The 23,249-nt window shown below is 43.0% G+C and overlaps 1 protein-coding gene across 2 annotated transcripts in view; it reads right to left on the minus strand.

Annotated features, from left to right (window-relative positions):
- Positions 1-6,321: 6,321 nt before the first annotated feature.
- Positions 6,322-23,249, minus strand: part of PLRG1 (pleiotropic regulator 1) — a 38,979-nt gene continuing 22,051 nt past the window's right edge. For both annotated transcript variants that reach the window (XM_083171995.1, XM_083172003.1), the window contains exons 7-15: positions 21,717-21,815; positions 21,288-21,380; positions 19,843-19,992; positions 18,213-18,314; positions 16,888-16,990; positions 13,141-13,249; positions 11,353-11,492; positions 10,979-11,172; positions 6,322-6,859 (exon numbers count right to left, since the gene is read on the minus strand). In XM_083171995.1, the coding sequence (XP_083028121.1) occupies positions 6,800-6,859; positions 10,979-11,172; positions 11,353-11,492; positions 13,141-13,249; positions 16,888-16,990; positions 18,213-18,314; positions 19,843-19,992; positions 21,288-21,380; positions 21,717-21,815 (1,050 nt within the window). In that variant the 3' untranslated portion in view covers positions 6,322-6,799. The remainder of the gene's footprint in view (positions 6,860-10,978; positions 11,173-11,352; positions 11,493-13,140; positions 13,250-16,887; positions 16,991-18,212; positions 18,315-19,842; positions 19,993-21,287; positions 21,381-21,716; positions 21,816-23,249) is intronic.

Consider the following 23,249-nt stretch of genomic DNA (forward strand, 5'->3'; position numbering starts at 1 on the left):
CCTTGGCCAGGATTTTAACGTCACTGTTGAGGAGGGAAATTGGTCGATAGGATTCCACTTCACTAGGATCCTTGTCCTTTTTTAAAATCACTGTAATTATGGCCTCTGACATAGAGTCAGGAAGATCGTTATTTACATATATTCCATTGAACAGGGCAAGGAGCCTAGGAGCAAGAAACTTAATGTGTTTTTTATAAAGCTCTTGTGGAATTCCGTCAATCCCCGGAGATTTACCTGAAGGAATAGAGGCTATAGCCTCCTCAATTTCATTCAACGTTAAAGGAGCGTCTAGAGCTTGCTTAGCATCACTAGATAATGTTGAATGAACGATATCAAGCAGATACTGCCGGATTTCTGACAATGAGTGACTTTGTTGTGTTTGATATAACTTTTGATAAAATTGGCCGAATTCCTCGGCAATATCCGGGGTTTGATAGATCAGGCTGCCTTGTGCTGACTTAATTGCAGAAACTACATTAGATGCCCTATCGTGGCGTGCTATATTGGCCAGGAAACTGCCCGGTCTTTCCCCTTCTTTATACCTCTGGTGGCCTGCATAAAGCTCTCTATACTGTTCTTTCTCTACTAGGCATTTTTGCCATTCCTCCTGTGCTTTTCTCCAGCTAGTTTTATTTGCCTCATTGGGGGTGAGGAGGTATTCCCTTTCGAGATTAGTGCAGTTCAATTCCAGCTCCTTTTCCACTTTCTTATATGAATTTTTTAATCCTGCTATTTCTCTGATTAAGGACCCTCTAATAAATGCCTTAAAAGTGTCCCAAATTACCCCCTCTGGGGCTGTATTATCATTCAATTCAAAGAACTCTGCCCATGAGGCCTCGAATTTACCTACCGAATCCAATTGTGTCAACCAGAATGTATTTAATTTCCAATAAGAAAATCCCCTTTTTACGCCAAGGGAAATTTTAAGGAGAAGTGGGGAGTGATCTGAGATACCCCTCGCCAGGTAGACTATATCCTGGACGAGGGGGACCACTTCCTCTGACACAAGTGCAAGGTCAATCCTAGAAAAGCAGTCGACAGCACTAGTGTAGCAAGAGTAATGTAGAGCCTCTGGCGATCTCTCCCTCCACACATCTCTCAACCCCATTTCGCTGATAAAGTCAAAGAAACCTGTTCTTTGCTTCTGGTTGTCCCTACTTGCTGGACTTCTCCTATCTAAAGAGGGGTTTAATACGTTGTTATAATCCCCCATCATGATGGTTGGTATACACGGATAATTTGCTATGAAGTCTGCAGCAAGTTTCAAAACTTCCAAGTTAAATGGAGGAGGTATGTAGACTGCTATTAATAGGAGAGGCCAATTTCCCAATCTGCCTTTGATAAATAGGTATCTACCCCACTGATCAATCCTAGTCTCCTCCGAAATAAAAGGTACCCCTTTCCGAATAATAACAGAGACTCCCCTGGAGGAGGAAGTGTGAGTTGAGTGGAGCGTCCACCCAATCCAGGATCGATTTAATGCCAACACTTTTCCCCCCTCCAGGTGAGTCTCCTGCAAACAAATGATATCTGCCCCATGGTTCCGTACATGTCTCAGAACCAGAGATCGTTTCACTTTATTATTCAACCCACGCACATTCCACGTAAGGAAATTATAGTTTAGAGACATTTATCCTTACACACAAGAAATATTTGATATTCCCAAAATACAATAAAATGCACACAATACATTGGTAATGTAGCCGACCAGACGGAGCCCATGCCGTGCCCTCCCCCATGTCCCCAATCCCTCCCACCACCCTGCACACCCAGTCTCCCTCTTTTACCCCTTTGGCATGCTTTAATCCTATCCCCGCCTCCCACCCTCCCCCCAAAAAAAAAAAAAAAAAAAAAAACAGCCATGAGACAATATAATGACCATAAGCAGGGAGGTCGCTCCTGCTCCAAGTCGGGACTATTACTTAATACCCCCGTAAGAGATTGCATTCATTTGACATTTTAGACAATAATAGCGAGAGAAAAAAAAAAAAAAAAAAATAGAGAGAATCAGGTAAATAACATACAATAATGATTATTCCTTTAACTGAATTATTATCTAACAGAGTCCAGTTGCCTGGCGCCTGGGAAGTTGGCGTCTAGCCACATTGCTGCTTCTCTGGGTGAAAGAAAGAAAACAGCTGTGCTATTATGTATAACCCGGAGCTTAGCGGGGAATAGTACTGCATATTGGAGGTTAAGTTCTTTCAGGCGTCGTTTGATCTCAAAGAATTGGGCTCTGTCGCGTTGGACTTGTACGGCGTAGTCTGGGAAGGCTAGAACTTTGGTGTTGTTCCAATCCAATGGACCCTTGGCTCTAGATAATTTAAGAATTGAGTCTCGATCACTGTAGTGCAAGAGTCTCGCTATTACTGTTCGAGGTGGTGCGCCCGGCGGAGGGGCTCTGGTGGGGACCCGATGGGCCCTTTCAATCGAAAAGAATTTCGAAAATGCCTCTCTGCCGTATGTTTTAATCAGCCATTCCTCTAGGAACGCTTCTGGGCTTGTTCCTTCAGCCTTCTCGGGCAAGCCGACTAGCCTTATATTGTTTCTCCTATTACGCCCTTCAATATCTGACATTTTAGTGTTGATATGGTTCACCTGAGTGGTAAGGATCTCGATTTTTGCTTCGAGCGGTCTAAACTTATCCTCCAGATCCGAGGTGCGACTCTCAACCTCTTTGACCCGCTCCTTCACCTTCTGGACCGACTGACGGATCAGATCCAAATCCTCTTGGATTTTTTCTATTTTTAAGGCCAGTCGCCCCTCACTAGCAGAGAGAGCATCTAAGACTCTTTGTGTTGAAGTATCTGGTTGGTCTTGAGGGGCTGGGTTTGTGGGGGGACTATCGGCCCCAGCGATAGGGGGGGGAGGGGTGAGATTCCCGGATTGCCTTGCAAATTTTGCAAGCTTGGTTGCAGCAGTGGTATTTTGTGTTTTACCCATTGTGCAGTTGGAGAATATAGCCACAAGTTGTGCTTATTGTTTGGTGCTTGCACTAGAACGGTAAAGTCACAGGGTAAAAAGAATCTTTGTACAAATAGCTAATATCTGGGTGTGAGGACTATCCTCCGCCCGATGATGTTAGAGTCAGAGTTTGTGCACAATGATTCAATCCTCCCCCGAATTGAATGAGCCCCACACCTCACCTCAGAATGTCCCGTCTCTCTCCGGCCTCCTGTCGGTTCGTAAGCAAGTGCTGGATCAGGATTATGGTTGTAGATCCCACGGATCTCAGGGAAAGCTTGTCAATCAGGTCTCTGGCTTAGGCTGGAGTGTCCCCCTCAGCAGAGTGTGTATCGATACCGCTTAGGCAGACGCCATCTGTTCAGAAAGTCTCTCTGCTGGCCGGGGCCCGAACGCACACAGGAACAGGAGTCCGACCTCTCACCTCGTTCTCCCGTCCTGGGACCTCGCCGGGTCTCGTACAGCGCGTCACCAGCACTTCAACCGTTCTCCACCGCCCGGCCGGGTGTACAGCGCTTCTCTCCGCACTTCCAGGAGTCCTCTCACGACCGCCCTTCTGCTGCGGCACCAAGACTCATCAGCGTCGGCGCCGGTGACTCCTCTCTTCCGCCCAAGTTCTCACGTCACGCTGGGGCGCCCGTCCACCGGACTCACGCTGCTACACACTGTAGGAGGGCTCGCCGGCACTCAGCAATCGGCACAGCTCAGAGGGCAGAGACCCGGAGATCTTCCCTGCAGACTTTTTTAATCTCTCACGGGGGCAAAGGTAGGATAATTACAGATTGCTCACGGAGCAGGAGCGAGCCGAGACCAGCGTCTCACTCCCCGCTCATCCTTGGCCACCATTTAATATGGTGTAATTTTTCAGACAAATGCGCCACTGTCATGTCACCCAGAAGGCATTCCTTAATCTGGGAGGCCCATGTATATATAGACTTTGCATTTAACAGCTTGCTAAAACTGGACGCTGGCACGCGCCACTAGATGTGAAAATGGACTTAAGGGTATTTTCAACCTTTCTGTCCGTGGTGTCTTTCAGAGAGGAAGACCCTGGCACTGGAAGCATCATCTTTTTTGCTAAACGAGACACAGAGGAATCCACCTCAGGTGGCTCCTCCCACACTTTCCGTCCCGCAGGATCAAATGGAAACGTGGTTGTAAATTTCTTAGCAACTTTAAACCTCATTTCTGGGTTTTTCCACGCCGACTTAAAAGTAGTCTCCAAGTCAGTCTGCTCAGGGAAAACAACCTGCTGTTTTTTTCTGAGTGGCAAAGAAGGAATCCCCTTCAGAGGACTCAGCTAAGGGAAGGTCAAGCACCTCCCTGATTGCCATAATTAATGGCTCTGTGCCCCGGAGCAGTGACTGTGAAGCATCAGGCTCCTCACCCCCCATGTCTGCTTCTTCATCCTCATCCCCCCCCCCCCCCTGCACCAGACTCAGGGGTTTAGGAGGGTGCACTTCTACCCCAGGAGTAGGAGTCATTATATCAACTCTAGCAGAGAGGATAGCAAGCTCCCTTTGCACTCTCTGGGTCTGTGCTGCGGTAGTAGCTAACTGTGTTGTTACAGTTTCTAGCATGGATTTCATCCCAGCTGCCCGGGCAGGCTCCTGTGAGCTGTCCTGTGTGCTACTTTGCTGTCCAGTAAGCTGTGGGGGAACCCCACTACTTTGAGGGGACATGCATGGCCCATAAGTAACTTGTGAGGAAGAAGCTGGCACAAACTTACATGTAAGTTTCCTCACCATTGTGACAAACAATCTCCCCTCACACACAGAGCAAACACAGTGGATATGCAGTGTGATTTAGACCCAGATAATTACTATGTGTAGTTATATCTGATCTTGTACAGCTTACCAAGCTAGTGGGGTAGTGTACAGAGGGTAATAGAGGGGACCAATACACCAAACAACCATAGCTCTCCGATTTTAAGAGCTGGTAAACAGTACAGTAATTTAACAGTACTTTCAGTGTATGCAGGCAAGTGCACAAGTACACAAGCGCTGAAAACCTGATGCTGTCTCTGCTAGCAGATTCCCTCTGTTCCACACACTGCTGAGGAGTGTCTGGAGCAGTACAATGGAGTTTCCAGCAGCCAGGGAAGAAGCAGGTTTTGGCACCCTCACAGAGCTATGGTCCCACTCTGGGTAAGCTCCGCCCAGCGTAATGGCGCCGGAGCTTACCTGCATTTTTATACTGAGACTGACATTGAAAAATGTCTAACCTGTGGTAAACTCCCCTGGACAGTACAGGAGGCAGTACCCTGTCCCAGTGTATGCGGGGGGTTGCGCGGTCCCTGTGCAGGGCTCCACCGATACCGCCGCCGCCATCTTTCCGCACAGTAACCTGGGGGCCCCACGGCAGGGGAAACCCGGGGTAGTACTCACCACATGACGTCTTCAGACTGGACTAGGGGTGTGCGTCATGCCAGGGGTGTGCGCGCTGCAGTGCAATGCCCGCGGTAACATCACCCACGCAGGACAGTGGTCCTGTGGCAGGGTCAGCTCGGTACCATGAAGTGGCCTGCAGCTGAACGCTTCCCCCAGTCTCCCACGACGCAGGACTGCTGTTTTCGTCCAAAACAGCAGTCCCAAAATAATAAAGAAAATGAACAGAAGGCAAACTTTCTGGAGCTCTTCCTGATGCATGCTTCTCCTGAGGCACATTTTCTTAAACTGTCTAGATGGGAGGGGAGGAGCCAGTACACCCTGTATAAAAGTTTATATGTGCCTGTCTCCTACGGAAACCCTCTTTTCCCCATCGTTATGAACGACTTCCCTGTATCCCATAAGAATGTAAGAAACAAACAACAAAAAATTCTTAATGTCAAATATAGTACTTTCAATATAAGAATGTATTAGATACTCTTCTAACAGAGGATGTATGAGAATAGCTATAATGAAGATCATGTGTCAGTTCTGCATGGTCCTGATTTAGTGGCTTTCCCTGGCACCCACTGCCACACACTTTGCCATTTGGCTATTGAAGTAAAAGTTGACTCGTGATATTTCCAGTTGTGTTCATGCTTCACAGACAGACCTAATCTATCCAACTACATAAGCGGTAAATATCCTTCCTGGACTACTGAACATTTTTAGGAAGAAGCTTTTTTTTGTTTAATTAAGGTCTTGAAGCTAAACCATGTTTTTGTTACATCATTTTTTTTTTTTTTTTTTAACACTGGTTTTAGGCTAAACTGAGAACCGCTGATTGTTTCCTGGTCTATGACTTGATGTTATAATCTGACAAGCCTGGCACACTCCTACCAGCAACTGCCTCTCATCCACATAATAGTTAACATCTTCCTAAAATAGTTTCTATTTTCAGTATAAGTACTAAATTATACCAGCCAATCAATACACTAAACGGATTTATTGGAATGATGATACAAATACAAAACCATAAAACTAAGAACCACCTGGGTCAATGCAATTGAAGATTTATCTTCACCTTCTTTAAAAATAAATAAAGTCACTTGGAAGAACACAGTGGTTCTAGATGATCGGGTTAGATTTCAAAAATATTGTAAACAATTGATCATTGTATATAGCCACTGTGTAGTCTGTCGCCTTAAAGAAATCAAAAGAACACAAGTTTTTTCTTTTTTCCCCTAGATCGGGAAGCCTCCAAATTTAATGGGTTTTCTTTACCGGGGGGAAAATATGACAGCTTCCAGGGATCTCAGGAGAAATAGCCATAACAGGATGTATTTTAATACAATGATGAAAGACAAAGGCCGAAGCCAAAGTTATGCTTAATGTTTGAAACAAAATCCATGCTATGTCAAACTGTGATAAACAAAATGTAAAAAAAAAAAAAATACAGATGCTGTTTATTAAAATCTTTTCCTTTTGATAATTTCAGGTTTCCAGTTGATTGGATGAGTCTCTTCAGTCTGAAAGAGCAAGACACACGAGTATATTAACAGACCAACTTTCAGCTACTTAATTATCTAGTTTATTTGATTATTACTCTTCCAATATACATTTTGCCTGTCCATGTCCCAAGAGAACTAGGTTATAAACAATGCGAAATCACAGATAACTGCTAGACTGGATACATTTAACCTTTGATGAAATGCCAGTGTTTCTCCACCTTCATAGAAATTCTGGTACTTGTATACTATCACGGCTCCCATCGCATCCGTGTTTTTTATGAATTTGTTGTAAAAATTGCATGCCATGCGATGGCATGCGATTTTGATCACAAATGCACCCAAATGCATTTAAATTAGTAGCAAACATGTTAAATGCACCCCATATGTATTTTTTCACACTGTACCACCCCCACTATCAACGCCAACCCGAAGTGTGGCGAGGGCAGCGAGCCCGCGAGGGGCGGCGGTACGCGTCCTACGACCTTTTCATACCCCCACTATCCACGTCGGCGTGGAGTTGAGGATAGAAAGTGTGGCGAGCGCAGCGAGCCACCGAGCCCGAAGCGTGGCGAGCGCAGTGTGAAGCCCGCGAGGGGACGCGGATACCTGTGAAGGTATCCGCGTCCGCTCGCCACGCTTCGGGCTCACCACACTTTTTATTCTCAACTCCACGCCGACGTGGATAGAGGGTATATAAAAAGGTCGTAGGACGCGTACCGCTGCGCTCGCCACGCTTCGGGTTGGCGTTCATATTGGGGTGCTACAGTAACAAATGCCCTTTGGGGTGCATTTTACATGATTTTAACACGTCAATGATTTCTGTGAAAAATGGAATCGCTTCGCATGCGGTTTTTTCATATACGATGCCCATCGTGGGAGCCGTGATACTACACAAGTACCGAAATTCTCTCTATAATACGAGTTCCCCACGTATACTAGTTAGATAATTGTACAAGGACTTTTACCCATATCTAACCTACAAGTCAGCACCACAGACAGGCTGTCAATTTGAACAGCTCAGTTCAATGGCTTGTATTCACGTAGTGCTGAAGAAACATTGGGTGCGAGAAACTGATGTTTTTCATTTCTCCAATATTTTTTCTATCTAATCGAGTCACTTGAAAAAAAAAATGCACCAGAAAACAGGTTCAGTGAAACCTGTGTATTCGGGGAAATTGCTTTGCCTGCCAGAGGCAGACAAAACAAAATCCTCAATAAGCCACATCTTTTCCTGGCTTATCAGGGCTAACTGAATAGTAACTTGGCGACAAAGTTACCTTCGGTAATTGAATAATGGCTAATATATGAAATGTGAAGCTAACCTATTGAACACACTAAGCTCAAGCCACAACCTGTCCATTTACAAGTTGCTCATTACTTCTATGTTCAGGATATGGATTAGCAGGGGAGACCATGACTTCCAAACTGAGGGATCCATTCATTACATTTATGAACTAAAAGCACACTAACTGGAGGTGGAGAGACGATTGAAGAACTGTTTATTGTGTTGGCATACTGGTTTTCTGTTTATAAAATGGTGTTTTGCATGTCCTTTTTATTCAGCAGGTTTTAAGCACAGGTCAAATAAATCAACTGGCTACTGAAATCAGAGAGACCTATGTAGTGGCAGCAGCCCTACATGAACCTAATTAAAATGAAGGACTGCTGAGCAGTCTCGTTAGAGACACGAAGACATGCAATGGATACAATTATAAAAAAAAAAAAAGCGATGACATCTGATTTCAAATGCACAGCCGCAGCTCAATACATGTCATCTAACATTTATGTCTGGGTGTGTTAGGCACAAAATGCAAACAACTTCAATAGACTAACGTGCAATCACATCTGTCAAAGATGTGGAAATGTAATATTAACGAAAAGAGCTTAAGTGTGATAGAATTGGGAACCTTAAATACTGCAATACATGTTTAAAGATATAACTATTTAGTAAACATTTAATACATCTGCATTCATAAAAGGGGCCGGACCAAGTCACACATGTTGGCGCCTTGGTGGGAGGGTGAAGTGCTAAGGATTTTGTTTCATCAAACCAAAAATTCCCAAAAAGGCAGTCCCATTTTCCAGCAAAACCTGGGCTAAGGCAGCCGAAAACACACAGGTTCCACTAAACTTGTGTTTTTGGGAGAACTCGTGCTTTTTATATGGCGATCCTAATTGGATCCCTAATGTTTTATTAGGGATAATATGAAATGCCAGTCCATGTTTTACAGATCTCTTTAGTATCACAATAAGTACACTATATGAACAAAAGTATTAATACATCTGACCATTACACCCACAAGGTGTAGAGCATTTCATGAGGTCAGTCACTGATATTGGATGAGAAGGCCTGGCTCACAAGCTCCATTGCAGTTCATCCCAAAGGTGCTCAATGGGTAGAGTCAACATTCTGCACGGCTTCCACTTTCTTATACTATAACTTAAGGCCCATACACACTGGGCGATTTTGCCCAGCGTGTATGGACAGCGATGATCGTTTTCATCGCTGGGGAGAAAGCAGCTCAGTGCATACACACTGAGCCACTTTCCCCCTTCCTGTCGCCGACAGTGTGTGGGGGGGGGGGGGGGGGGACAGCTTTGCATAGCGCATAGCTATGCAAAGCCATCATCAAAGCCGTTGACCTTCTGGTAATACTAGCAGATCAACGGCTTTCCCGGCAATGATGCGGGAGCGCACAGCAGCGCTCACCACTCATCGCTGGGGCATACACACTGGGCAGCTTTGAGCTGAAAGCCGCTCAAACATGCTGTTTTTAGCTACTTTCAGCTCAGTCGCCCAGTGTGTATGGGCCTTTACAGTTGACTGGAATACCCAGCAGGGATGAAAGCTCATGAACCATCTTATTGCAATAGGTGTCACACTTGAAGTCACAGAACTCTTCATAATGACCCATTTTGTATTTGCAAATGGAAACAGCATGGCTAGGGGCTTGATTTTATTTATTATACACCTGTGGCAACAGGTCTGACTGAGAAACCTGAATTTAATAATCAACAGGTGTGGCCAAACACTTTTGTCTTTATAGTGTAGCTCTACATGTGGATCTTTTAAAAATGGTGTCAGCCAGTCATGAATACACCTGTGCATTAGGTGGTTTGTAAAACATGCACTATTTATTAGTAAACCCTGAGGTCTGGAGTTGGGAAACACTGGTTTTTATATAAATATATACAACGCAAATACATTTTTAGTGGTTATTTCTAGAAACTATACTTTGAGTGTGTTTATATTAATAAAGTTAGAATATCATTTAAAAATTGTAGTTTCATTTAGTAAAAGTTATTAAAATGATATTAAATGTGGTTTGTAATTTATCTTCTAACATCTCAGAAGAGACACAGGATGCGAAATAACCCCACAAGCATAAAAGAGTAGAATGTGTTCATTGGATATGGTAATATAATTCCTTTTTAAATACAAATTTACATTTGAACCCAAGCAAGCTTATTATACATAATCACTGATCACCAATACCCCTTACACACCGGCCTATTTTCCCAGGTTGGCCCCGGTCTAGTGCTGGTGTGAAAGGGCCGGGCCAAAATCCCCGGAGCCATGCCCCGGCATTTTAACCCTGCTATTTACCAGGGTTGCTCCCAGGATCTTCCTGGGATAAAGGCCAGTGTGAAAGGTACTCACCCGGCTTCCCGTGCACTGGCTGGTGTTCACCCGGGGGGCTGGAGGCACTGCCCCATTTTCTGTCTGGTGGTGTGTGATCCTGACAGTCTGGCAGGTAATGCTGGGGTGAGATGGAGCTGGGATGGGGGGGGGGGGTTCTCCACCCTTTCTCACACCAGAAAACGCAGGGACTAGGCTGGTGTGTAAGGGGCCAACCCAGGACCATATTCCCAGGTAAGTCCCTGCATTTTCTGGTGTGAAAAGGGGTATAAGTAATCTTCCATGGAAGATTAAATACTGTAAACAAGCGTAACTTGCACCATGACTAACCAAACCGAAGGGTATATTGTACAGAAGTGACATCACTACTCTACAAATATGAACGATGATATCCATAATCAACCTAAGATATATCAACAGCCATTTTTTTTTATATTGGAGATTCATGTTCATTAAAAATCATTTAAATCTAGCTGGCTGCTAAGACTGATACATACCGCAGTATCGTCCTCTCTGTAAACTTTGATTGTTTTATCAGCTTCTGCAGTGATTAATCTGCTCTCTGACTGGTCAAATGTGCAGGCAAATATACCAGATTCACTGTCTAGAGAGCCTGGCTGAACAGCCGCATGAATTCTCTGGAAATTATATCCGGTCCTCCAGTCCCAGAGGTGCATCGTTCCATTATCAGCTGCAAGAGAGAAACGAGAGGTGTAAGACCAAATCCACACCTCACTCCGCACGCACGGACTATACTTTACATACTAGATTTTAAATACTAAGTTATATACTGTATTTTATACAAACATATTTATTTTTCATGTCCTTACATTAAATTCTTGTGAAAAATAAAGAGGAAGTCATTCCTTACCCCCTGATACCAGCACACCATCAGAGTTCACAGCCAAAGTGTTGATTATAGCATTGTGGCCAGAAAGGTTTTGTATAAAGTTCCCATCTGGGAATTTCCACTGTTTTATATTATCCGGTGACCCAGATGCAAATGTGTACCTGGAGTAAAAGAGAAAATAGATTGTGACGGGTAGAAATGTAACAGCATTTGGAATATACTACGCTGCACAGGGCTGTGCTGACTGCAGCAGCGGCACTTTCTGGATCACATGGAAAGTTATTTTTGGCTTCTCTGAAGGCTAGTTACTGGGGTGCTGCAGAAAAATGTTTTCATAAAGAAACTATTGCTGATCTCTTATAGCACCTTTTCATCTGGTTTTCTTTTCTTCAGCCACACTTCATTATGACGTAGGGACAGAACAGTATTTCATTATAGACTACTAAGCCTACGCGGCTCTCCAACGTACTGATGTCACTGGCCGCTGACCTTCTTCCCTCCCTATTGTGACTGAAGGTTATTGTACTTCTGCAGCCTCAAAAATGAACCAGCAATCTATTAAATTAAGTGTATCGAGTTCCTGTAAGTGTTAATATATTTGTGAATTAAGAAAATATATTTTATTACAACGCTGGTCATGTAACCGTTCAGATTGAAAGAAGATTTATAATGACATCACTGATTGAGGTGGATATTTATAAAAGCTTTAAAGGTTTTCGGTCTGATCTATCTGGTGGGAACAAAAACCTGGAAATGTATGGGAGCATATGACAATCAAAAATTTCCATCCAAATGCAGGAAAACAGAAAAAATATATATGCTTTGATAAATTTGTTATATCAGAATGATTAAACAATTTGTCTGACTGATCACTGTCTGTTTTCAAGTGTTTGGGAACAATTTTTTGATTGTCAGTTGCTCGCATACATTTCCAGGTTTTTGTTCCCACCAGATAGATCAGACAGAAAATCTGTACGTGTGTATGCACCTTAAGAGATCAGATTAGAGAGAGAAAGTACCAACCAATCGGCTCCTGACATTTTGTGTTTGATAAATGAATAGAGCTGATTGGTTAGTAATCTCCAAGCTTTGAATATATTCCCCTTGGCAGTTGCAGATTTAAGGTTGAGTGCCCCCTAGGCACAGTAGTAATGGCCTTCCCCTTACCTAATTATACAATGTTCATTGATTAGTCATAAGTCCTCATTTGATAGCCAATTTAATAGAACTGCCACATTTTATTTTTAAATATGTATACATAGGACAGTTTGCAGGGGCAGTATGTGCATGTCCGAACCGTTTACACTCCATTCAAGATGGCACATGGTACAGTACTGTGTAAACATCATGCAGTTACTGGTCTGACTGACAGTACCAACACAAGCATACAAGTGCTGCCCCCACACACATGCCTAATGGGAAATTCACCACTACGTCAAGGTCATTACAGTAACACAATCTGAGGTTATCATCTAGTACAAATGATACAGTCTTGGATCCATCCTGTTTGCCTGTTACTAAAGAACTATAGTATGAATGTAGGGAATCTGCGACTCACATTACTCAACCTAAGGAGCATACTCAAATTATCATATATATAACAGCAAACCGTCACATAACCCATTATATTTGGCTGACTATATAGTCAAAATCTCATGCAGATTGTACCCGTGTGTACACACCAGAAGTTTCAATCTGAGAGGTGTTTTGACTTTGATATTTATAAATATAGATTGTAAAGTTTTACTATGATGGTCACTAAATGAGGAATCACATACTGTAACAGCAGAGGAAGAACAATGCACTTACTGGCGAGGATGTAATACAACAGCTCGGACTGACTTCTTGTGATTTGTTAATGTGACGCGAGTCTTTCCGCCCACCATATCCCACATCCTTATTGTGGTATCGTGGCTTCCTGAAAGGAGGACAATCCAAAAAAAGAAAAAGAAAGATAATGATCTTATAAGCAATTTGGATGTAAAATAAATCTGGAAAATCAAAATACTGCCTAAAAGTACCAGTCGTCTACATACAATGGAGAAAGTTATTCTGGGGTCGTAACAGAGAAAACATTTCTGAATTTACTAGGGACAAGGTCCTAAATAGAAACATGGATTTACTGCTCAAAATATACAGTTAATTTAGTAAATTTATTGGGTGGTATTCAATTGTTATATGGCACCCGATTACCTGACAGGAGGTCATGGCGTGATATTCAATTAAACAATTTTTGTCTATCGTGCTCACTATGCTCAGGTTTAGCAAAGCATTCACACATTTTAGCGCACCACTCCCAGGGACAGCGAGCTGAAATGCTGGTGAAAAACAATGGAATACTGCCCATAGAGTACCAATTTAGTTTATGGCGTAGAACATATGTACAAATAACCTAATATATTGTAAGCAGAGTGGTCTAGTTATTCTGAGTAAACCTGTGCAACTTGACCACTTTTTGTACACTATTAGGATGTCACTTAAACTTTATCCAAATTATTTGCAGTGGTGAGAGCAGCGAGCCCCACGAGGGCCGGCGTAACACGTCCTACCGACCTTTTCATACCCCCACTATCCACGTTGGCATGGAGTTGATTTTATATAGTGTGGCGAGCGCAGCAAGCCCCGCATGGGGAACGCGGATTACTTTACATGTATTCTGCATATTCAAACTGCATCTCAAACAAAAACAAAGAGGTATTGTGGTACTGTAAGTACTGCAGACAGCCGCGCTTATTAGCAGGGGAACCCATAATCGCTAAATGGACCAGAAACCCAGTGAAACTAGTCAAGAACTTAATGTGTAATATTCACGAGACCGTGAATTTTTAGGCTATGCCATCACAAACATTCGTCATTCAATGTGCAAGAGCACACCAGTCCCAAGTCCCTACCAACCTGATAGGCAGCAAGTTGAGTACAAGCCGAAAACTTGCCTTTCCACTGTATGTGGGAAATACTCTGCAAATCATCTCAGGGTAGTACCAATGTAAACAGAACACAACCATAGCACTAATGTTATCCATATGCCAGTTCTTTACATTTACCAGGGTTGTTCCAGGAGAGGCCCAGTCATTTTTAGTAGTCTTTTCGGTACTTGTGTATTATAGCGGCGCCCCTGATGTTGGTCGTGCAATGTTTTTATTGCATCGCATGCCATACCCCGATGGCATGCAATACGATGCGACGCGATTTTTGCCCCCTATACGATGACAAATTGTATAAGCACCCAAACGGGTGCGTACAATGTTAAATGCACCCCCATGCCACCCCCCCACTATAAACATGAACCTGAAGCGTGGCGAGCCCGCGAGGGGAGGCGGTACGCGTCCTACGACCTTTTCATACCCCCACTATCCACGTCGGCGTGGAGTTGAGAATATAAAGTGTGGCGAGCGCAGCGAGCCACCGAGCCCAAAGCGCGGCGAGGGGACGCGGATACCTTCACAGGTATCCACGTCCCCTCGCAGGCTTCACATGTATCCGCGTCCGCTGGCCACGCTTCGGGCTCGGTGGCTCGCTGCGCTAGCCACACTTTCTATTCTCAACTCCACGCCGACTTGGATAGTGGGGGTATGAAAATGTCGTAGAACGCGTACAGCCGCCCCACGTGGGCTCGCTGCGCTCGCCACGCTTCGGGTTCACGTTTATAGTGGAGGGTGCATTTAACATTGTAAGCACCCATTAGGGTGCTTATATAATTTTTAATCGCATTGCATTGTATGCCATATACAATGGCATACAATTTTAAAATTGTATGACATTGTACAACATTGCCTTTTGGTATGCGATGCGATGGGCGCCGCTATAATACACAAGTACCGTCTTTTCTCTGAAAGGTTAAAAAATAAAGGCTGTCCCTAAAATATTATCAGCTCTGGGAAACGCTCGCTGACAAACCTGTCCCGTCGCTGCGAGCTGAAGATGTGTTCTGCAGATGTTCTCCACAGCTGGAGAGCGTTAACAAGATGAGCAGGTAAATTGTACGGGAACAAAGCGTTCCGCTTCAGTAACTCGAATACTTTCACAGATTGTAACAACCACAGGTGCAATGTGCAAGCATTCCATCACATGAACGAGCGGCTCAGCATTACACACCTCATCTCTCCACGTAAACTGGATAACAAAATCGTTACTCTAAAATTGGACCAGTTGACACTGGTTAGCATTTTCTGATACAATAGCGCAGTAAGAGAAGGTAATCCAAGCAGAGATTTAAAAAATATTATCTTTGTTTAACCTTTCCCACTACTTTGCCGTTTGGCAGAGTATAATGTGGGGCTTGTATGAAAACCAAGAAACACAAAGACCGCCAAAACCTCCTGACTTTCTTTAACACATTTAAGAAATAATCACTGCAATCTTTATGAAATATGTTAGTATGAAAGAATGCCAGTACATACATACATACATATATATATATATAAAAAATGTGTGTATTTATAACGTATCATGCATAATTGGTAAGATCGTAAAGACCAGCAGAGAGACCAAACCAGCAAAACAGGAGAGATAACTACTGCTCCCCTGCACAGTATAATGTGGTCTCACTCCCTTTACAGCCACACATATTGCATTTTACAACTTTATGCATAGTGCAAATACCTAGGGAACATTCACATGCAAGACCAACTAAAGACAGAGACTATTGAGCTTACTGGACTGATCATTATACCCATGGGACTTGCTCAATACGGTTGTATTTACACTATTATACTGTTCCACTGCATGTGTCAAAGCAGCATGTCCCCCCTGGACAGATTAATCCTAGGTTGGATGTTGTTTTTGTCAATGGAAAAAGAAGAGGGAAAAAAAACACCCTACAAAATTAGCAAGTATCCTGTCCATTACCGACAGATGTGACAGGGTATCTTCCGGTCTTGTTTTGATCTATATCTTCCTTATTATGTTAGGCTCGTCTTTCACAAGCTAATTCATTAGATGCAACAGGTATCTTTAACTGTAGTACAAAATTCTATTTTGGACTAATACTAGCTGGAGAATTACATTCTAGCTGGAGAATTACAAAAGTTCAAATTGATATCCTGTAGAAAGGCCGGGTTACATAAAGCAGTCGAACCAACTCGCCCAGTAGTAATGGGACACATTTAGAACATTTTGTTCAATGTTTTGGACAGGTTTACATTTCTGTGCCCCCTGTGTTTAAGGAAAACTTTATTTCCATAAACTCAAGTTGTGTAAGCAACAATTAGGGAGACGGTAAGGATTTAATTTAATTAGCCATCATTTTCAAATTCAGCCTCCTTAAAAAGGAAATACACAAAGCCATTTCCAAGCAACACACACTATTTCTGGTGACACGTGATGATGTTAAGTCAAGAAGAAACTCGTGTTCTCTGTGCAAGGTGGTACCATAGCTTCCTTTAAAAAGTATCTCTAAAAGGGATAAAATGGAGTGTAGTTTCATCTGTTTGTCTGTTAGATTTGTAGGTACTAAGGGAATTGAAGGTTTCCCAAATACTTAACATCCACATCAAGGTATGGACCTTTAGGGTCTCTGCTATTCCAGGCACAGTAGAGTATTTACTTCAAGATTACCTGTAATGATCTGAGGCTCAGCAGCCTGGCACCGTACTGTTGCAACAGCATTGGTATGGCCAACAAGGGTGTGTACGCCAGCTTTTGTTCTTATGTCCCATATCTATTGTGAATAACAAGAAAAAGAGAAAAAGCAAGATGAAGCAATCCACATTTAAGCGTAAGAAAACAAAGTATCACATGAATGTACATAAAAGCTTGTATTGTTCACAGCTCAAAATACTTGAGAAAAGGAATTAACAGACAACTACTAACCCCCAAAATTCTTCATGGAGGCAGAATACAGTGCGTAGAGTTATGCTTACATTTTACTGCAGCTGTTGTGCAAAAAGTTTACATTCAGCATGATTGGCAGGCTTCGGCTGTTTGTAGGGGGGGGGATCACTAGGCAGTGTACCATAAAATGGGCAGCCAATCAGAGCAGCCTTCGACTTTGGCTGAAGCTCCAAACACCGCGACTAATTGTCGCAATAGTGATTGGATGCTGCAAAGACAGAAGACGTCATCAGCCATCCGATGACTCCTGTGGCTTAGTATATTTTAGCATTGCTGCTGCATCCGAAATACCAATAATATACAAGTGCTGTACTTAGGATTAAAAATTTTTTTTTAGAAGCATAACTAGTCACCTGACTGGCTCCACACAAATTATGCTTAATCTACTATTTCATACCAAGCAAATAAAAAATCCTAATTAGAGGAGTCCAGTACTCTATGAGCTACTGAGAACATGGTTAACAAAATAAAATAGTTTTACATAGCACATTCATGCGTTATCAGAAAAAGAGCATGGCGCAACTCAACAGCCATTCCCATGGTATATACCAAATAGGGATTGTGGAACAATGGGGCAATGTAAGCCTTAACAAGATTTAAATGCAAGGGTGATAGAGAGATAAATGTCCAGTCAATCACATCCCAACGGCCATGTCACAGGCTGCATTTAAAAAAAAAAAAAACAGGAAGGAGCTGATTGGCTGGACGTTTAGCTCTCTATCTTGCATTTATCTCTTGTTAAGGGTTAATACATCTGCCTAAATGTGAGCATAAAGTTGTATGTGAACAAATCTGTACATCTCTATCAGCATCACCAATAGTTGTTATAAACGTTACAAACAATCATGCTATCTTTCACTATCAGTTATCTGACCCATCTCCGCAGCCATTCACGGTTTTGTTCATAACTTTATGACAAATGTAGCGTATAAAGATAAGCCTTAACCCTCTGTTTATATAAAAAAAAATTCATTTTTACAATGCCTGATGCCTAATGACATAGAAATACAATATATAACACATATCTAAAGCATACAATCATTACTCACACGTGCAGTGGAGTCTCTGCTACAAGTCACAAGCACATCGATGGTAGGATGCAGATCTAGCCCATAGACAGCACTTAGATGACCATGATAATGCCTTATCACCTAGTCAAGAGAAATGGCAACGTAAATCAGAAGAAGAAAAATTCGTTTTTTTCTCATGTATGTTAGACCAAAAAAAAAAAAAATGACAGTAGAAAGTGTTCAATCAAAGGGGAGTATTCAATGTGGGATTCTGACTGTGGGAACGTCCGACAGTCCAAAATCCAGGCCGCTCGCCCGCAACTCGATAAGCAGAATTCAATGTTCCACCTGACGAGTGTCGAAAAAAAGGGGGCATGCCGGTGAAGCAGACTGTGGATTGTCGAGAAACAGCTGTGAATTTGACAATCCACGGCCGTTTCTGACAAAATAGATCTAACTGTTTTTAAAATCAGAACGGTTTTATCGAAATCCACCATCAATACGGTCGGAAACGGCAGCATTGAATAGGCGGCAGGCGCTATTTCCGACAGGGGACATTGAACACCCTTCCAAAGTGAAGGAGAGCTTTTGAAACATTAGGCTTTCTGCTAATACTTACATAGCAAGTAAACATGGAATAACGTAATGTACGGTTTATAAAAAGCTGGATTAATTTCTGCACAGTTATGCCATTTTTTATGATTTTATATGAGAAGTGTGACAAGCGGTGCAGCTAGCTATATCACTAGTCTGTCTGCTGTACTTGAACAGGTGTTTGATCCTCATACTCTTCATACACTCCATTTCGTTTTGTTGTAGGGATCGTTATTAAAAATGTTTTAACAGTTTCCGTGAACAAATGTGTGAGATAAATGCAGACATGAAACTACAGGGTAGAGAGGGCCCTGCTCTCTTCAAACGTATAGTTTTAAAAAACAAAAAGGTACAATTTTAACTGAATTAGTTTCCCTACCATGTCCAATCAGAGATCTTCAAAAGAGTCCCTGTTTTCTTCAGTGTCGCAAAATTAATACTACTACAGGTCGGGTCTCCCTTATCCGTGTATTCCAGAAACAGAAATATTCCGAAAACCGTGGTTTTTCAGAATATTTTGGGGGATTTTTTGTTGTTTCCCCCCTTCCCCCCCCAGCACCTATTTTTCAGACTTACCTTGTCCCCCGATGTCCACGGCGTCCTCCAAGATCCTCTTCAGCGGCATCTCTGGCCCCAGGGTTGCATTGCACGAATGCGCAGGCGTGCCAGTGACTTCACCGGTGCGCACTTGTGCAATGCAACCCTGGGACTGGAGATGCCGCTGAAGAGGATCCTGAAGGGGCACCACCAGGGGACCAAGTAAAAAAAAATGGGAAAATGTTTTTTTCCCCAAAATCTGAAAAAGTCCCTTATCCAATATGCTCGTGGTCCCGAGCATTTCGGATAAGGGATACTCAACCTGTACTACTACTTTTATTATACCTAAGACGTACAGTAATCTATACCAAGCAGAGACTTGGCCTTCCCTGTCTAACTTGTACCATACATTCCAAATAGAAGATCACACAGATGTAATGGCCAAAGGCATTTTCAGTTTATACAGAAAAGTAATAAATAAGTCTGCTTAGTGTAGTATTCCCTGGATTAATGCATTATTCATAGGTACAACACATACCTTATTATATTCCAGATCCCAGCATTTCACCTGCTTGTCCTCTCCACAAGAAAATAAATATGGGCTCCTGGAACTCACAATCACTCCGCGGACAGTGCTTATGTGTCCTGTTAAGGACAGCTTTAATTTACCACTTGCCAGATCCCAGATCTCGAGAGAAGATAGAAATTAAGTCAACCAGTGCGGCACAAAAACTGTCTACAAACCAAGAATCTTATTAAAACAATGACAAGAAAATCATGCTACAGTTGTGCTTTGTATTAAGTGTATGTCTCTCCTGGGCCCACTAACAGTAGCTGGAGTCATAAGCTCTTCACTGAAATATAGGCAGAGACAGAAAGAAAACAGAACAGCATCAGACATTAGCAGAGCCAAAGGCCAGATCTTCATTGTGCAGACTGAAAGATGTAATCCAAGACTGCTGTCTCTATGCTGCAAGCTTAAAAAAAATATATATATATATCACACACATACATATACAGAGAGATATAGAGAGAGATAAATAGAGAGATAGATAGATAAAAAAAAGAGAAAGATGTGCAGGTTTGGATTTACTCAGTTCTTATCGCAAGTTCAGATTTTTCCGATTGGTTATTTGCTATCACGTTTTGGATAGCCAATAAGATCCCGATTTGAGATCCAAATAAAACAGGCCCCGCACAACTCTAATAAGTGTGTGATTGATAGATTATTATATACATATATATTTATTTACAGTTTCTTATATAGTGCACACATATTCCGCAGCGCTTTACAGAGAATATTTGAACATTCACATCAGTCCCTGCCCCAGTGGAGCTTACAATCACATGTACACACAGACATTCTAGGGTTAATTTTATTGGGAGCCAATTCGCCTACCAGTATATTTTTGGATTGTGGGAGGAAACCCACGCAAATACGGAGAGAATATACAAACTCCACACAGTTAGAGCCATGGTGGGAATTGAACCCATGACCTCAGTACTGTGAGGCATTAATGCTAACCATTACACCGTCCGCACTGACACACACACAAATACATATGTATAGACAATTGATAGATCATTAATATTTGACCAACAATAAAAAGGCATCTCTCCTGTGCATAGAATGATTACAATAATCTGAAATCCATTTGTTATGAACAGACGTACATGTTCTATATAGCAAACACAGATCTATTGGTTTGTTATACACAATTTCTTTCATTTCCTTTCACATAACTACCATATTATTAAGTAAATGCTGAATGCTACCCAAGTGAGACTGCTTCTATTTCAGCAATTTACTTGTTAGTTGTTATTGATTCGCACATCTAAACCATTCGAACATGGAAAAGAAAATTGCTTTTTTTTCTCTATTGCTGAAACCGGCATGAAGAAAATTACAAAGGCACAATGGGAGCACAGCAAATTATACCCTTTAGCAGGAAAAGAACTGACTCTCTGGTGAAGTCCTCTTACCTTAATTGTCCTGTCTGCCGAGCCTGTAACAAACCACTGGTTCCCGGGTTCAACGGCTATGGAGCGCACCCACCCTAAGTGACCACTGATAACCTGTACAAAGAGCACACACTTCATTTACAAAAAGTGAACACGATATAAACATGTTTATGAGACGATGCCTAGCAACCGCAAGGAGAATTATGTGTTTGGGATATACTGCAGGACACATTATAAAAAGTAAGTTCCCAAAGGCATAGCTACTTATATATATCAATTACAAGAAAGCTATTTATTGCTAAAATGACTTCCGCAGAACATCACTAAAATAAAAAACCTGCAGGTGAGCTATAAGTAGGGAACAGCTAACATACTAGTGGAAGCACTGATAATGGACAGTGATGATTACAGTTATTACACAATCCTCTGAGGAGACAGAGGTTGACTTACGCGGTACAATTTCCAAGGAGCGTGCCACTGTGGTTTGGGCATCGTTGGAGCTTTCTTTGCTAAAGCCGAGTGTTTTGTTCCACCAGACTCCAAAGCCGCCTAAAATGCCAACAGATATACTGATTTAAAAAATTGTTTAAAAAAAAAGTGCATAAATATGTGAAAATAATGAAACAAAACATATAAATACACCCAGCGGCGTAACTACAGAGGGTGCAGGGGATGCAACTGCTATGGGGACCGAGGCATCAGCAATCAATGTCCTTCACCCTCTAAAATTATAAAAAAATATATATTTATAATACGGCGCAGCGTGCCAATTTAACAGCTGGCACGGAAGAAGGCTATATACAGACCAGGTCAGACTAGGCACTCGGGCGCTTAGACTGCCACACTATAGAGGACGCTGCAGCTGCCTTCCCTATTTGCCGGGCGCTCAATGCCGGCAGTCTTCCCTGCGCAGTCCCGGCCGTGTCTTCTCCTCTGTGCCAGGTGCCCCAGAGCCTGAGGTGTGGACCCGGCAGACGAAGAACAGTGTGTCAAGCCCCTGCAGTGGGTGCTCACTGTAAAGATTAAAGTTCCTGCAATCCCAGGCACTGGGACAGATGCCTGTCACTGCCACACAGATAGAGGCAGGCGGGCGGTGGGGATAGGCGCATGACCTCAGAAGCACAGGCTTAAATGGTCACCAGCTCCCGGCGCTTCCTAGTATGGTGGTGAGGGAGCCAGCGTGTGTTAGCTGGATTTAAATGACCCTTGCTGGTGTTTGGATGTCAGAGGGACCCTCCAGGTTAAAGTGAAATGGGGGAAATGTGAGGTGACCCCCAAACACCTGTGTGCACATCACATTTTTCCCCAACCCCCTTCACCTATTGTATGCCTGACAACCCCACCCCTTACAAGCAACATTCTGCCGCCGCCCGCCCCGCCCCCCCCCCCCCCGTTTCTCTCCCCAACACACACTCCCCTCACCCCCCACCCCACCCTCTCTACCCAACATACAGAGGGAGATGGAGTGTGTGTGAAGGGGGGGGGGGGGGGGGCTTTCAAGATTTTGCTATGTGGCCCACCAAGTTTTAGTTACGCCCCTGTACACCTCACTTATTTTCTCTGCTCTTCTAAACTTAAAATGTGAATTCTTCTTACAGTTAGACTTAAGGTTAAACATTACATTTGTAAGTGGCGATATACTGCTTGATGACCTAATATCCATAACAACATTCTGAATGGTGACACTTCATACTACCCCATACTGCGTATTTTTCGACTTTGTCTTTCCTTCAGACATCTTCCACATACAGTGATGCCTTTCCACAGGTGTAATCCACTGACATAGCTGCATGGGCCAGCAGTTGAGGTGCAGACAGCTGTTTGTGAAAAACCTCACCCAGGGTATTGGGCACTGTGCATGCACACAATGTCAATTCCCAGGACCGGAGCCAGGAGGCTGAGGGAGGGGCTCAAGAGATTCCTCTGTTGCTGTTACGCCTCCATAGCCTTAAAGCAGTTTACATAATCTGATGATGGTTTAAA

Source organism: Crinia signifera, chromosome 1 (genome assembly GCF_055691185.1).
Source record: "Crinia signifera chromosome 1, ASM5569118v1, whole genome shotgun sequence".
NCBI classification, from domain to species: Eukaryota; Metazoa; Chordata; class Amphibia; order Anura; family Myobatrachidae; genus Crinia; species Crinia signifera.